General features: G+C 30.1%; 1 protein-coding gene across 1 annotated transcript in view; it reads left to right on the top strand.

The window, feature by feature from the left end:
- Positions 1 to 434: 434 nt before the first annotated feature.
- Positions 435 to 17,994, top strand: part of spz3 (Spaetzle domain-containing protein 3) — a 115,272-nt gene continuing 97,712 nt past the window's right edge. Inside the window, exon 1 of the mRNA XM_014430633.3 lies at positions 435 to 733. Coding sequence (XP_014286119.1) covers positions 461 to 733 — 273 coding nt within the window. The 5' untranslated portion in view covers positions 435 to 460. The remainder of the gene's footprint in view (positions 734 to 17,994) is intronic.

Below are 17,994 nucleotides of genomic sequence, written 5' to 3'. Positions count from 1 at the left end.
TAATTGAAAAAAAAAAAAGAATAAGTCAGATTCTACAATAAAAATATTTTTTGAAGTCGAAAAATTGTTGTGTAGCTTAAAAAAACCTCATAGACATCAAATTGTCGCTTTCTTGGATAACGCCCCACATTTTTTCACAGCGCCTGAAGACAATTTATAGATTCATCCTTCGTTCCTTTACCTTTATCCATGCTTTGTGGTAGTTCTGAACAATGTCACTTATAAAAGAGCTAAATTTAAACTTGGATCTTTCTATTTTTTCGTGAAATTAGGTCTCCTGTGATAATCTTACTTGTTTTTTTAGCTCATTATGTTTGTTTATAATAAAAATCAACAATTTAGAAAGACTCTAGATCTAGAGACCCAGCCGCAGCCCCCGCCAGTACCAAGAGGCCGGAGAGGGGACTGGCCTTACGTAAGAACGGGGTAGAGCTTGCTTGGAGGTACAGTGGTGAAGGTGATGTCGGTGCAGAACTTCAGCCTCGCGCCCCCGGCGAGCGGGGTCCCGGGCTACCTCTACACCAGGGTGACGGCGGGTGCCCCTTCTGGCCGAACGACGCTACACGCGGTCCTCGACTACGATGACGACCTCCCCACCGGGCCTGGGGACTACGACGCCACCATCGATGGCCCCAAGGGACCCATCGTCCTCAAGAACGGATCCCTTCCGGTAGTGCCCGTGTACTCCTACGGCACCCAGCAGACCGGTAACGGAAGTCTCGTCCACATACCGGTATGTACTCAAAGGATTCAGTTTCCTGTTTCTCTGGTTCCTATTAAAGAAGGCGAGATGTAACGCAATAAAAATATAAGATGTAAACATAACCTAACCTAACATACACAAATGATTTGATCAGTCCAACCTAGATAAGATGATGGATCGATTAACATGCTATACTTTAAAAAGTATGTTTAATACTATCACAATATTCTTTAACTCAAAAAATAAAAATTTGGAACTCAAGAGTTCTGTAATAAACGCCACAACTTTCCGCGCTACTTTAATACTTGAACTTTTTAAATTTTCGTTTAAATTATCCATGTAATATTAAATATTGTTACTGGAGAATATTTGTAGCATTGATGATCATTTTTTCTGCCAGAGTATCATGAGACATTGCTTCGGCAATATTAAGAAATTTACCAGATTTTAAATAGATTTAAGCTAATTTATTTAAAATTTTCAATTTGAACTTTTGAAATAAAAAACGTTTTTTAATCTCGCCGTTTTTAAGGTTTTGTGCTCCTCTAACTAAGGGTTGAATGTTTGTGTATGGATTGAATTGACGTTGCCTTTGTATTTTTTTAATTGCCTTGATATTTGTTGGTTTTAATTATGATATTTTAGCCTTTAAAGAGCGGTTACTTGTTTTCATTTAAGATAATAATAAGGTTTGGATTGGGTTTATCTTATAATTTTACTGGTGATGTTTTCAACTTTTTTGCAGACTAAAGAAAACATTTAACCTTTTTGAATTTCATATTTAATGCCTCATCTACATAAACGTAAACATTAGTAGGGTAAATCCTACTTGCATGACTGGATTGAATTCGCTGTTTCGATTTCAATTGTATTAATTTTTCATTTAAATAAATATACATATTCTTTGTGAATTAAAGACGAGGTAAATTATGGACAGCTCTACTTTCTCCATCGAAGCTATCTTCTTTACCTCAAATAATCCTTGCAAGGGTACTGGACTACAGAATGACATGGAGTAATGGGCCAACACTATTGTGAAAAAAAAATAATAATGAAAACCAATTATTGTTTTGTAATTTTGAATTTCAATACTCAAAAGGCAGAGGTTAAATATTCATCCGCTCTTTTTTTTTTTTTTTTACCGTAATTTCTGTTGATAAAAAATAAGCGCTGTTACATTTTTTGTAAGGGGATATTTGAAAGAAAACCTATTTCCGTTTTATTATGTGGTCATCATCTTTCATGCAATGCATTGTTGAAATATTGTTTTTCAATCTGAAATATGATTTAAAACAATTATAGACAATGTGGAATATTTTATGTGATATCAATGCATGTGAATCTTATACTAACTATATTTAATGTTAGAAAATGATTTAGTAGCATTTGAATTCAGTGTTTCATCTAATGATCTAACATGTATTAATTATAGCTTTTAAAACATTTGATTAATTTGTTAATATTTAATTTAAAAAATTATTTTTTTAAAATTAAAACAATTATAAACAATGCGTATTATCCTGACCATATTTAATGTTTTGCAATGAAAGGGTAACATTTGAATTCAGTGTTCTGTCTAATGATAGAACACATGTTAATTATAAGTTAAAAATATGTCGGTTTAATAATAATTATTATTATTAAAATTAAAAACTTTAATTTTATTATAATTGTTGAAGAACGAAGACAAAACCATAATGGTAATAGTAAATTTAATAATTAATTTGGAGACTGCCCTCCCTTCAGATAAAATGTTTTGAAATTGAGTATGTGTGGTTGTTTCCTAGCAGAGCTATCTCTTAAAAGTAAGACTAAATTTCAATTAAATTTTTAGTATGTTAATTGAGTTAGTGTTAAAGAAGTCTCAATTCTTTTCTCCCCGTTTTTTTAAGTTTTGAGCTCCTTACATTGAGGGTTGAATGTTAGTATATGAATTGAGTTGATGTAAAATAAATAATTTTGCAATTAAAAAATATATATGCACATGATAAATGTTCCTTGATTTTGTTTTAATTATGACATTTTAGCCTTTAATGAGCGGTTACTTGTTTTCATTTAAGGATAATAATAAGGTTTGGATTGAGTTTATCCTATAATTTAACTTTCGCTGTCGAAACATTTTAGATGGATTATAGTTTTAAATAGTTCTAAACTTGAATAATTATTTTAATAAGCTTACTTCAAATAATATATCAATCAGTATGTCAGCTACTTCAATTTCTTACGGTCGATTTGAATTTAGCGTCAAATTAAGCGTTATTTAAATACGCGGAGTTTGCGGAGTGACAAATGATTTAGCATTGAGATGTTAATAAGTACCTTGGAGTGACGGTACATTGGCATATTGGTAACATATTTCCATTTACGACATCCCGATCTCCAGTCACCTGAGGGATTGCCACTCTCCTTGAAACACAACCTAACAACGAATGCAAAATTAGCACTGTCAAATTGAGGATGTTTTGAATGGAATGACAATTAACCCAGTTTTCGAAACTGAGTGAAGGTTAGCGTATATACATTCTTATATTTTATTTATTCAGGAAAATATCCTGAGGCTTAACCTTGTCATGTAAGAATGCTGGTGCGTGTTTCGTCTTGAAACATTTTCAGCTTGAATGTCAAGAAAATTTAAAGCATCGTGAGAATTATTAAGTTTAACAATCGATAGCTCCTAGGTAGTATTAAAAAACCAAAAAAAAAAAAAAAAAGTGAATTAATATTTTCTTGATACTTCCTGTTGTTATAATAAATATTATGATTAAAATCGTATTTATTATAACAACAGGAAACGTTTGCACACGTGTTGTATAGCTATTTACTTCGAAAATGTATACATTTTTCTACTCGTTTTAGAATTACAGAACTGTTAAGTCCTCATGAATGGACTAAAAACGGATTCCAAGTTTTGGAATTTCTGCAGAAGCTATTCTAATTGATAATAGGTGTAATTTTACAGTATAATGGATGTCCTCACATTTTCTGAGCAATAATGTGTAATTTAATGTCTCAAAAGCTAATTAAAATTTTTTATTTTTGTTTTCTCAGTAAGCACATGTTTTAAAATTTCTTCCTTTAATAGTTTGTTATAATGTACATCGCAACTAAAGCTCCACTTCGACTTCAACTCTTTATTCATATTAATTATTACAGAAACGTTAATATATTTTTATTTAATTCCAGATCGGCCTTGAGGTCCTTACATGGTAAATATATTAGTTACATTTTTGTTTTGTTTAACAATTGATTATGGGGAGGGGTTTTATGGGGTGCAAAAGACACCACTAATTATAATGTCTTTATTAAAGTTGTCATAAAAATTAGCATAATCCATACCTCAATAATGATTCATTTTATAAGCCAGGGTATATATTAGAAGACTGTCTTGAGAACGTGATCTTGAACAATAAATCAACCTCTTTGCACAATCGCTCACAAAAACAGTACTTACAAAGTTCTAAAACCCCTACCTAACCCTTCCTGGTTTGTAGCGGTTGGTAAAGTTTTTTACCAATACTTGTTGTTGTTGATTTTTTGCTTAAAGGCGTAAAACCCTCTGGTCATCAACGCCTATGGGATGATAAAAGTAAAAAAAAAAAAAAAATAAAAAAAAAATAAATAAAAACACATAAAATCGAAGAGGAGTTATAATTTATAAAGAAGGCGATGTGCTTTTAAAAATTCAAACACTCGTGCAATTTTAGCTTCCTCATCTGCGAGAGTTTCGGATAAATTTGGGGTCAGTCCTATCCTGTTTATTGTTGGCAAATAGTGAGTACACTCTTCGAAAATATGTCTAATCGTAAGAATGGACTGACAATATTTGCACGTTGGAGGTGGCAGTTTTCTGATCAGGTGAGAGTGCGTGAGGAGAGAATGACCTATTCTCAAGCGGGCCAGAGCAACCTCCTCCCTGCGGCTGTTGCGGTAGGATGTCGACCATGGTTTTACTGATCGTTTTATTTCTTTTAATTTACTGGGAGAGCTTTCATCCCACTTGGCCTGCCATTTTTCTAATATTTGTAGTTTAAGGGGTGTACTGAGTTCTGATGGGGTAAGAACGGCCGTCCCTCGGCCAGGGAGCGCGAGTGCCTCTCTGGCAGCTTTGTCTGCAAACTCGTTACCAACAATGCCAATGTGGCTTGGAGCCCATATGAAAATAGTGGATTTACCTTGCTGTGATAATTTTAGAAGGAAAGATTGAATTCTTATGATGAGTGGATGTTCGGTGTACATGTTTCTCAAACTTTTTAGAGAGCTCAACGAATCTGAGATTACCAATACTTTTATTTTACTTTTACCAATACTTTACCAATACTTTTTAATGTAGTGTTGAGAATAAACACAAGGTATCTTCCGGAAAATTATATTGATACCAATCAAAAGTTCTCTAAATCAGGAAATCAGGTTTTCCAATTGCACAATTAGAACCAAAAACGTAGTATTTTAGCATGTTACCCACAACAGGTCAAAATATATCTCTTTTAGATTCCGTGTAGATTAAATGGTTGAAAAGATATTTTAGTTAGGTACGTAATTATTTCTGATTATCTAAATAAACACCGTTGATATTCTACATTTTTATTTATTTATTTTATATATATACTTTAAAAACTTAATAATATAAGAAACATAAATAATCAATTTAAAATATTTGTATTAGAGAAAAATTAGCTGTGCTGTAATTAAAAACCAACTTATAATTTTTATTGTAGGAAGATAGTCCCGGTAGTGTCAATAAAGGTATCAAAATAGTTAAAGAAAACTATGTATTACATATATATTACTACGTATTAGAAAATACGAAAATAAAATAATTTTCTTTGTATATTTATTTTAATGTTTTGTCTATTCTTACAATGTTTGTAGCTTGTTTTTCATTTAACCTTGACGAAGCCCTGCAAAGTGGGGTAAAACGTTGATTAACAATAAATAGTTTTGTTTTACTATTTTGATACCTTTATTGACCGCCACCCGGACTATCTGCCTATAATCGACTTCATTCGGTCAACTATCTTCTTCTATTACAATTTTTATGTTTTGTTTAAAACTATGTCATGAATCATAAAATAACACCTTAGAATTCTGACAGTTAGAAGATAATACATCATAATAATAGATAATAGGTGAATAATAAAAATATAAATATACCCATGATTCCTACATACATACATATTATTTAAATTCCGAAGATTTTTGCTAACTTTTCATATATTCGTTCATATTTATCTCTCTCATATCCTCCCCCCCCCCCCCATTCTCTGGAAATGTTACTATAAATATTCGAATGAAGATGTAATTTTTATACTTTTTTTAACTAAATTTGTTTATTGACAACTCCAAATAATACTGACAACTAAAGATCGTTTTGCTAAAATCTTAGATACCACAAATAAGGAATGAACGACACGAAAAAGAGTAGTATCCAGTTACAGTTTCTAGTAAGTCAATGAGATCCCTCACTCAGCTTTTTCAGTCATTTACAGATATTGAGAAAAAGTGTCCTGGTCATTTCTAGTATGACGGAGTTATCTTTCTAATCTCTCGTGAAGTTGTAAGTGGTGGATCTTTATCTGTTTACTTATGTAAAATAATTCTGTTAACTTACCATATAGTCCTGGTCATTTCGCTAAGAGTGTTTCGTTTACAAGTATTTTTGGTTATTACACTACTATTTTTATGTTGTACCTGTGCTTCCGATCATAACTTTCTAACCATGTCAACAAATACTGTATGTTACGCCACTTTTGATAGTTGATACTAATTTAATAATTTTGTATTTACTCTTAGTATGTCCGTAAGCTTGGGTTTAAATTATATATTATTAGTTCTGGAAAAAAAAAAAATATGATACTCCTATCACACAACTTTCACTTGCTATAAAGTCCAAGAGCCCAAGAGGAGAAAAAAAATCTGTTATTTCACCCCAATTTCTAATTAATTTAATGAAAATTATATTTAGTTAGTTGTAAAAATTGATGAGTCTGCCAAGTGCAGTTAGAGGAAATAAAAAATGTCAGCTGTTTCAAAGAATTCGAAAAATTAATTTTAAGTAAAATTAATTAATTTAATTCATTAAGTCCAAGAGGAGAAAAAAGTCTGTAATTCGCTTCAATTTCTGATTAGTTTAACGAAAACTATGTATAGTTAGTAGTCAAAATTGATGAGTTTGCTCAGTATAGTTAGAGGAAATAAAAAATGGCAGCTGTTTTAAAGAGTTTAAAAAAATTAATTTGATGTAAAATTAATTAATTTGTCATATATTCCAAGAACACAAGAGCAGAAAAAGATCTGTTAATTCGTCCCAATTTCTGATTAGTTTAATGAGAACTATGTATAGTTAGTAGTCATAATTGATGATTTTTATTGAGGGAATAAAAAATGGCAGCTGTTTCAAAGGATTTAAAAAAATTAATTAATTTTACAACACTGAAAACCTTATAGAACATCTTTTAAATTAAAATAGATAAGCTAAAATATGAAACCTCAAAAGTGCTATTTACGTTCAATATTTCCGTAGATATATATTTTTTTAAAAGTAACATTTCATAAACAATTTACTGAAAAATTAGTACTTGGTGAATTTATTTTGGATAATCTATATTTACAAAGAAATTAGAAAGGATAAACAGCAATAATAATAAGCTGGTTCGAAGATTTGATAAGACTAGCTGATGGTTTAGGCGGTACACTCGATTGGGATTTTGAATTTTTGAAAAGATCAGAATTAAAAATAATTATTTTTAAAAAACCATTAATAATACCTGTTATATGCGCTGAGTATCATTTGGTGTATAAAAGATTTTCTAGGCCTAAAAATTATTGAATCTAGCCTTATTGAATTAATTCAGTGTTTAAGACTAGAGATGAACTTTTAATTTAAAACGTAAAACCTTAGTTGAAGAACATAATATTTACACGTGCTACGCGTGATAGTAAGGAGAACGAAATGTGCTTATTTTAATAGGCAGGCGTTTTGTATTAATGTCATATAGAAAAATATATTTAGGTGAATGGATATTGACAGAAAAAAATTTAATCGATATTTTAAATGGTTAATAAGTTCATTTTTTATGTGAAATGTGCTTTGAATAGTTTTTTTAAATAACAGAGTTTAATTATAATGAATAAATAGATACGATTCGGGTTCGGTAAGGCATAGAAAATCTTGATGGCAGACGGTATTACATTCCTGTATTGTGTATTTCCATAATATAATATGAAATATGGAAATAAGACACATTTGTATTATATTCTCTTCTATTCTGTAATTATAGCGAATCTAAATATTGAGAACACGTGGTAGTGGGACGTGTTATAAAAAAAATTGTGCCCAATTTTGAGGGACATTATATACTCTAAAAAATACTAGATCATTTTATATTTTAAAAATTATTCGGAGGTAAACAACTAATGTAAACGTCAAGAAATTTTATGTGGTTTCTTTTATCTCCGAAACACAGATATGAAATGAGACACTTTTTTATTTTTCTTCTCAGACGCATAGCCTTGCCGTAGCTCACCCTCAAAAGATTAAACAAGAGGATAATATCGAATAAATAAATTACATGAGGAAGATCGGTCATTCTTAATGTCGTGATGAAAGATCGGCGACCTGATTTTAAGACAGATTGCCTGGGCTACCTTGATGCTGTAGAAAGCTTCGCTACAATTTCAGAGGAATCTCGAACCGCAGCCGAACACATTAGAGAACTCAGCTGATAATTATTCAATTGGGAACTTTGGGATCATATAATAAGTCATCTTGTCTTACACAATGTTTGATTTATACCTTACTACACACATGCTTACTTATAATTACAAACGTATTGCCTTCTTCTATTACCCTTTTCGCAATCTTGTTGCTACAGGAATAATAAAGGAAATTGGACGTTGCATCGGGGAATTCGAAGCCTTCGAAACGTATTAATGTGAGACGAATGTGAAATTGCGATCGCAGATATGGTTTGATAGTATGTTGATAGTAGTGTTGATATGCTGGATTCGTATTCTCGGAATCAAATTGGCGAATAAAGCTGGCTCCTTTAGACAAATTGGAATACTATTTAAGGCGTACAGCATGATAGTACAAGAGCTCAAGAGGAGAAAAAAGACAGTTATCTCACCCCAATTTATGATTACTTTACTGAAAGCTATGTATAATTAATAGTCAAAATTGATGAGTCTGCCAAGTATAGGTAGGAGGAATAAAAATGGCGGGTGTTTCAAATATATATAAAAAAACTAATCTTTCATTCGGAGCTGTGTATCTTAAAAAGTAGGAACAATACAAGAAAACCTAAGAGAACGTCATTTAAAGAATAGTAAATTTACTAAAATATGAGCCCTAATAGAGTTATTTAGATTAAATAGTTTTCGAGATATAGCTTTTTAAAAAGCAACATTTCAAACAGTATGGGACGTACTGAAAGATCAGTAGTTAGTGATTTTATTTTGAAAAATTTATATCTCAAAAACCATTTGACGTACAGATGTCTATCAGCACTCAAATTAAAGCTAGTTTACTGAGCTATAAAGTATTTTATGATGTTTATCTTCGTCGGAGTAATAGTTTACATGAAATTCGCTAAAATATATTGATTTATAGTTATTCGGACAAATTTTCATTTGCCAAATTTATATTCATATGTGAATATCATAAAAACTACTACCCCTACGAAGATAAGTGTCATAAATTACTTTATTGTAAGTTAAATTTCCTTTATTTTGAGTGTTGGCAGAAATATGTGCGTCTTATGGATCTAGAGATATATTTTTTCAAAAATCGGTAGTAAATTTAACTAGCTTTAATTTGAATGCTGGCAGACATCTGTACGTCCAATGGTTTTTCATGTCCGAACAACTATAAATCAATTTATTTTAGCAAATATGAAAACTACTATTCCTACGAAGGTAAAGATCATAAATACTCCATTAAACTAGCTTTAATTTGAGTGCTAAAAGACATCTGTGCGTCACATAGTTCCTGAGATATAGATTTCTCTAAATAAATTAACTAACTACTAATCTTTCAGAATATTTTTAAGAAATCATGCTTTTTAAAAAGCTATATCTCGAGAACTATTGGACGTAAATGGCTCTTTTAGGGCTAATATTTCAGAAAATTTACTTTTAATAATGTTCTCTTAGATTTTCTAGTGTTGTTGGTAGTTTTTAAGATATAGAACTTCTAATGAAAAAATAATGTTTTTTAAGTTTTTGAAACAGCCACCATTTTTTATTCTCCCTACCTATACTTGGCAGACTCATCAATTTTGACTATTAATTATACCTTGTTTTCATTAAAGTAATCAAAAATTGGGGTGTATAACTGCCTTTTTTTTATTCCCGGCTGTTGTACTATGAGGTTTTTAGTAAAGATGTGGAAACAATGTAATACAGAAATCTTCTGCATCCTTGTATACGTTTGATATAACATTAAATAAAAATGAAGTAAGAAGGTCAGGAAGTAAAATCGAACAAAAAAATTTAATGAATGCAGCTAATTTTTTTTTTTTTAATTTAAGCTATTCAGTTTGTTACTATTTTGAGATTTGATAGGTGATTTCTTTGATTAAAAAAATAGTTTTAATTAAATATGTTTTACCTAATTTTAACCGTCACTCTGAATTGCGAGTTCGATACTTTTGGATACGAAAATAAAATATTGACACAAAGTTTATGTATGAAAATTAATAGTAAGATTATTTTATTAAAACGTATTCTTAAATGTGAAAATATTTTAACTTTTAAAAGAATATTTTTTAAATTACATCTTATACTCGTACGTTGATAATCCATCGAAATGAGTCAGATTACATGGAAAAAGCAATACGTATAATATATGAATATTAGAACAGTGGTTTCCAACCGCGTTTCCGCGAGACTCTTCCAGTGGTCCAGCGAAATAATTTAGGAATGGTTCAGTCCTCAACACTGTTTTAATCACCTCAGATTTTCTTCAATTTTGCAAAAGTTTTGTGTCGGTAATCCAGCCTCCTTAGTTTTTGCTGGTGTTGGGGTTCCGCTATTTACCTACTTCTACCGAAAGAGTAGTCAGTTTCCTACTAGTGCCAGAAGAGTTCCAGCTGCCAAGAAAAGGTGAGGAATACTGCTATAGAAAAACGGAATAAAGTGGTATGTTATAGTTTTCCAAATATGAGCAATTTTATCTTGGCCAGTGATTTATTATTTATTAAGAGGCATTATCATCTTTTTTGCGATATCAACTTTTGCGGCACCTCACTGACTGAGGAAACTCAAATTATGATAACGTCGGCAATTTTGTAAAAAAAAATGGTTTAAACTACCCGAGGCAGTAGGTAAACTTTTTACTATTGTCTTTTGAATAGTTTAAAATTATAAACCAGTAAAAGAAATAAGTTTACAAATACTTCTACGATAACCTTTACTAGACCAATAGTAATTAAGTGCTAATTATTTCATGTACTTGATCACATTTATGATGAATATATTGTTCTGAATGTATTTAAAAATGTATTCCAGTACAAATAATGTCTTAATATGAACTGTTTTAAATAGTGAATGTGTCTTATGAGCTGGCAATGCAGGGCTTGGCACAACGTTTTCATTTCCTTTTTAAACCCGCTACCTGTAGGCGTTCAACCGAAAAAGTGCATTTCGGTTACTGTTTCCTTCCCTATCAACATTAATCAAAGATAAAAATCTGCATGATTTATTGCAGTCTATTTGTTCTCATTCATAAGTGTAGGTGTCTGTGAGAAAATGACTATGACTCATGAGATCGAGTATTTCCTCGATTCGTCTCGAGATAAATGTCAAATTATGTCAGAGGACTATACAATCATTTGAATAGAATGGTTCTATTTATTATATCTAATAGAGTCATTTATTGAAGAAAAAATAAATTAAATACGTTGTATTCTAAGGGAGACTGGTTTGAACGCCTACCTGTGACCGAACTGCGTCTACTATCATTTGAAAAACAACTTCTGAAGACTTTTAGGTAAGAGCGCTTGCGAAAGAGTTTGTTTGCATACCTGATTGGAGAAATCTATCGCTCTTAGATACCGGGTCTAGGCGGTGCAGTATTTCAATGTCTGTAGGCCAGTCTGGTATATATTTCATGTGCTGTGGTGTTGGCGAATCCGAAGCGGAAATACCCTCACCGAAACGTTATAATTTATAAATTACAACATCATTATTCATCCGTTAGCTGATATATTCGTGTATTTCAGTCTCTATAGTTTCTGAAATTAAGTTTTTCGTTAATCAAACTTATTGTCCGAACTTTAAATAAATTTATTTTATAGACTATCATGAAAATTACTATTGCTACGAAGGTAAAGATCATAAACTACTTACAGTGCGTTAAACTAGCTTTAATTTGAATGCTAATATACATCTATACGTCACATAGTTCTTGAGGTATAGATTTTTCAAAATAAATAAACTAAATACTAATCTTTCAGTACATTTTTAAGAAATGTTTTCATGTTTTTTGTATTAATCTTTTTTTATAATGACCTCTTGTGTCAAGCTTATGTTTTTATTTAATTTTATTATTTTTTCCACTTAAATATAAATAGTTGCCTTTCTAGGGACAACCCACACTGCCGGTCAAATGTTTAAAACAGCCTTAATTTATTAAAAGATTTTTGTAGATTTTGGAATAAATAATACAAAAGTAAAATAAAGTTATATTATCAAATAGATCTTTAATACAAAAAAAAATCACAAATGAAACAATTTTCGAGAAAATTGGAAAAAAAAAAAAAGTATGTATATATATATATAAGATAGATGTAGAATTTAGAGATACTAATACTAACTAAAGATAATAAGATTTAAATAATGATTCTTTAATCAGTATAAATAATGTAATAGTTGCTACATCAACTGCTTTAAAAAATATTTATCAATTTATATTGAACTTAACAGATATTGAGCAGTGAATAAAAATTCATGTTGTTACTTTTGGGCCATAATTTTATTGTTTATTCCTATCTTTAAAACCAATAACATAATATTTTTCAGGATGAAATTGTGTTGATGCTGCATTAGATTTTTTTAAAACAAAATTATTAGGTTAATATTATTATTTGTTGGTTTAATTTTTTTAAAAACTTTTTGTATGTAAAAAAGATATCAATAACTAATAAAAAATCATTTTATTTATATTTTTGTATATTAATTTATCTGAAAACAATAAAGTTCCTGGATTTTCAAACTTAGTTGTATCTCAGAAAGCAGTGTCTTGAATGTTATGTTTAGATATATGTTATATATAAAGAGACTGAGTGGATCCTGGAGGACTCCCGAATTCACAAGGTTGACTCACGGCTACAGTATCATAATAAATAATTGTGCAGACAATCCGGATTCGTACCCGAGTCCTAGGAGTTACTAACATAGTGCCTTACCACTGAGCCCCTGGGCCCCGTTTCCTAATAAAGTAAAAACTAATAATATTAATCTTGTAGTTTGTATTTGGTACAATTGCACTGACTTATACAATTCCGCCAGATAATTTTTTTCTTTTAAACACGTGTAATATCACTAGTAATCGTCCCTATCACGAAACAAAATGCATCAGTGCTTGTACTTCGTAGTTAGTGTACTTGTATGTATGGACTAATACTCTTGGCTTTCATTATGAAACAGGCTGTCACCTGTAAATGTTAGCTGATTGGGCATGTGGTATTCATGTTTTTGTATTTTAGACTCAACAGTCAGGAACCAAAAAGAGATGATCAAATATTGAGACCTTATAGGTATTGAAGGATTAAAAAATTGAAAATTACTATTTTAATATAGTTTATTGTATTTTATTTTATTATTGTTTATTTTTTATTTCAATGTTGCTCGAGTTTAAGAATGTAAATCCCATCGGAGATTTCCTTTCGCCGATTTAAAATGCTAGAGGCAACTCGAGACCTTGAGATTGGTGCATTTGACCACCTACGCATTGAAACGATTATTGCGATCAAAGCTTGTACCGAAAATTCGTTTATAAATTATTATATCAATAATAAAATATTTATGGGTATTAGTAAATTCATGAGGATTTTTTTATCTGGTAGGTAATATATATTTTTTATGTTTTGGACTCCAGAGTATACTTATTTAAAAAAATGAAATTAGTGGTCTTATTAAAAATATTTACCGATATACAATACAATTTTGATTTTTTTAAGGTGCGAAAATGAAATACTTATTGAATTTAAAAAAATAATACTAAACCTATTCAAGTACTAAATAGTTGAACATACATCTTTGTTTGACAAGTTGTGTGTTTTTAATTTTTAAGTTCTCTTCACTCCGATTTGATATGCTTGATAGGATAAACCAAGAAAGAGGGTAAACTAGATTTTTTTTTTAACACGCAGCTTAAATTTAGACTATCGATTTCTATTAACTTCCAAATTTTTGTGACATGTTACACCAACTTACAAAGTTGATTTAACTATTTCTAATTAAATGTCTGTAAATTTACAAATAGCCTTGATGGAAATTAGCCATTTCCTCACAAATTAACATCATAAACCGAAGACAAAAAATGTTCGTAAAAAATATATATTTTTTCTACAATCAACTTATCGCTGGTTCACCGTAATATATAGATCATTAACACATTTAAGAGCTTCCGTTTTAGATAAAAATCGAACGGTGATTTTCATAGCGGGCAAATGGGCCTGCTATTTATAAATAATTTTCGTAGCGGAAAGTCATTAAACTTGACATGTCCATATTTAAGCTGCGAGGTCACGTGTAGTTAAAGGAGTTCCTTTCGATGCATTTAATTTCACAATTTTGTTTAAGAAAAAATAAAATAAACAATTTTATTTTGAAATAAATTGTTATGAAAAACCATTCTTGAGAATTAAAAAATGTTTGATTTAACTATACGGGGTGGATAGGGGTTGATTGACGCATTTTGATACTTTCAATTTTTTGAAAGGAGGTGAAATACAACTGTTTCGCCTGAAGTTCTAGTACAACAGTCGGGAATAAAAAAAGGCAGTTATCTCATCCCAATTTTTGATTATTTTAATGAAAACTATGTATAATTAATAGTCAACATTGATGATTCTGCTAAGTATAGATAGGGGGAATAAAAAATGACGGCTGTTTCAAAACCTTAAAAAACACTAATTTTTCATTCGGAGCTCTATATCTTAAAAACTACCAACAACACTGAAAAACCTAAGAGTACATTATTTAAAGAAGAGCAAATTTTGTGAAATATTAGCCTTAAAAGAACTATTTACATCCAATAGTTCTCGAGATATAGCTTTTTAAAAAACAAAATTTCTTAAAAAATCTACTGAAAGATTAGTAGTTGGTTAATTTATTTTGAGAAATCTATATCTCAGGAACTATGTGACGTACAGATGTTTATTAGCACTCAAATTAAAGCTAGTACAATGGACTCCATCGTTTATGAACATTACCTTCGTAGGAATAGTAGTTTTCATGATATATGCTAAAATAAATTGATTTATAGTTATTCGAACAATAAGTTTGATTTATGAAAAACATCATTTCAGAAACTATTTGACGTACAGATGTATGCCAGCGCTCAAATTAAATCTAGTAAAATGTATTACTATAAAATAGTTAATAATGTTTACCTTTGTAGGACTAGTGGTTTTTATGATATTTGACAAAATAAACTCAAAAAATGTTAATTTCTAGTTGTTCGTATAAAACGTTTGATTTTTGAAAAAATATATCTCTAGATCCATAATACGCACATATGTCTGCCAACACTCAAAATAAAGGAAATTTAACTTACTATAAAATAGATCCTGACACTTAGGGGTATTAGTTTTATAAGATATTCACATATGAATAAAATTTTGGCAAATCAAAATTTGTCCGAACAACTATAAATCAATTTATATTAGCAAATTTCATGAAAACTATTACTCCTACGAAGATAAACATCCTAAACTACTTTATAGCTCATTAAACTAGCTTTAATTTGAGTGCTAATAGACATCTGTCAAATGGTTTTTGAGATATAAATTTTTCAAAATAAATTCACTAACTACTGATATTTCAGTACGTCCCATACAACATTTTTATGAAATGATGCTTTTTAAAAAGCTATATCTGGAGTAGTTAAGTATTTAACGTAAATAACTCTTTTAGGGCTCATATTTTAGCAAATTTTCTCATCTTTAAATGACGTTCTCTTAGGTTTTCTTGTGTTGTTCCTACTTTTTAAGATATAGAGCTTCGAATGAAAAATTAAATTTTTTAATCGCTTTCAAACAGCCGCCATTTTTTACCTACCCTATCTATACTTGGCAGACTCATCAATTTTGACTATTAATTATACCTAGTTTTCATTAAAGTAATCAAAAATTGGGGTGAGATAAATGCCTTTTTTCTCCTCTTGTACTATTCCTTCTTAGCTCATATTCACCCCCCCTCGCTTTCTATATTACAAAAATCTCTGAAATTCGCTGTAGAGTAGATAATATTTCATGAGGGATCCTTATGGAGTGCAAAACGATCTTATGCCCATATAAATGCTGATCTGAAGTGCAAAATAAAGCTGCTAATAGGAACAAACGCAAAAACCACAAAAAAAAAAGTTTTTGTCAAATTTTTATTTATCTACAAGATAAAGACCTGTATAATTGTAATGTGAGTTCCTTGTTTTTCAGTATGAGGTGGGATTTTTTTTTAGAACAAAAATTGTATTCTGTTTAAAGTAACTATAGAAACTTCAAACTTACATTACATTTGGGAATTCTACAGTTTTCTTTAACCATGTGGAGAGCCTTTATATTTTAAAGTGCTATTTAAGATCATTAATTAATTTAATTTTTAAAAAGTAACTAACATTAAAATGAAACATTAAACATTGACAATCATTTAATTCTGAATTCGTTTTAATTTATCAATCACAGAAATAGAAGGACCCATTGTGTCCATGGGGTAAATATGGCACTACAACTTCATGCTTAACGTAGGGTTCTTAGTGTAAGTTTATTTTTCGGCTAGTTTTATTGGCAATAAATTTTACTATTGTTGTGTTTATGATACTATGCTTTCTGTTGGAGGTAAATCAAAATTTGTCTGAATAAGCTTTTTTTTTTTTTTTTTTTTCTAGTGTTCTTTTTTAGTTTTTGGCACAAGTTTCTCTACAGCGTCAGATCGACATTTTCACTGACATGAAATCGCTTTAGAATTTGATTCTCAAAAGGATCCCTTCTAAAATATTCCTTAGTCCATTGAAAATTCCGGAATACAGCACAGTAGAAGTACTCGAGAAATTTCACGTAGAATAATAAATATTTCAGTATCTGGTGAAGATATTTTCTCACGACTTACTAATTCCAATTATTTATTTTTTTATAAATAACATTTGTAAAAAGTTAATCCTGTTTATTAAAGAGTTTTTCATAACAGAAATGTCCCATTCATCAACTGAGACAGTAAGTTCAAGGCGGAATGTAACAAAACAGGAAGCTATACTGCATATCACAACAGCCTGTTTGTTTATCCTTAACTATATATATTTTTTAACCTAAACATATGATTTCTTGATAGAACATGAGGATATTATTGAAAAATTACGCTATTTAAAATGATTTCTACTATTGAACCCCCTCGCCCAATTAATAAATAACGAACATGAAATGATATCTTGGTCTTTGGAATACATTGAAGTAACATTATAAGAATATACATTAATAATTATATGCCACTTATATTTTTGTACAGAAAAATACAATTCTCCTCCACCCGGATTGAAAAAAAAAAAATAGTTTTACTCATATGAAAAAGTTTTCTTGGGAAATTTACTTTGAAAATAAAGAAATAAAATTTTATAATAAAATTAGATGTTTATTACCATCCTTCAAAAAATTTATTATTTAAGAGAATATAATAATTATTTTTAAACATTAATAGAACCTTATCTAGTTCTATCCATCCCTACAGCCCACCTAGAAGGTTGAAACGGCAGTGGCCAAAAGACTTATTAAAATAAAAATAGACAATTGGAGTTCTGGCAATGGTCAGATTCTCCACTCAAGTTGAGTGTTTGCGGCTTTAGCGCACTTCCTCAGCCTCCACTGGCTCATTACTAGTGATGTGGCGAGGGGGCTGGGATCTTTTGAGCTCTGCTTTACCCCTCACACGTGGGGATAGAGTGGCTCACGGATCCTCGGGACGATTGTGTAAATATTTTATATATTATTTTATCATTATGTTATTTTATTTATTTATTTTTCATACAGATAGTTTGATTATGTTCATCTTGTTTATTCTTTTGTTTGTATATATTTTAA

This window comes from Halyomorpha halys, unplaced genomic scaffold, assembly GCF_000696795.3.
Source record: "Halyomorpha halys isolate HHAL.00 unplaced genomic scaffold, Hhal_1.1 Scaffold901.1, whole genome shotgun sequence".
Taxonomy (NCBI): Eukaryota; Metazoa; Arthropoda; class Insecta; order Hemiptera; family Pentatomidae; genus Halyomorpha; species Halyomorpha halys.
The sequence above is the reverse complement of the archived record's forward strand: the minus strand, read 5'-3'. Positions and strand labels throughout refer to the sequence as shown.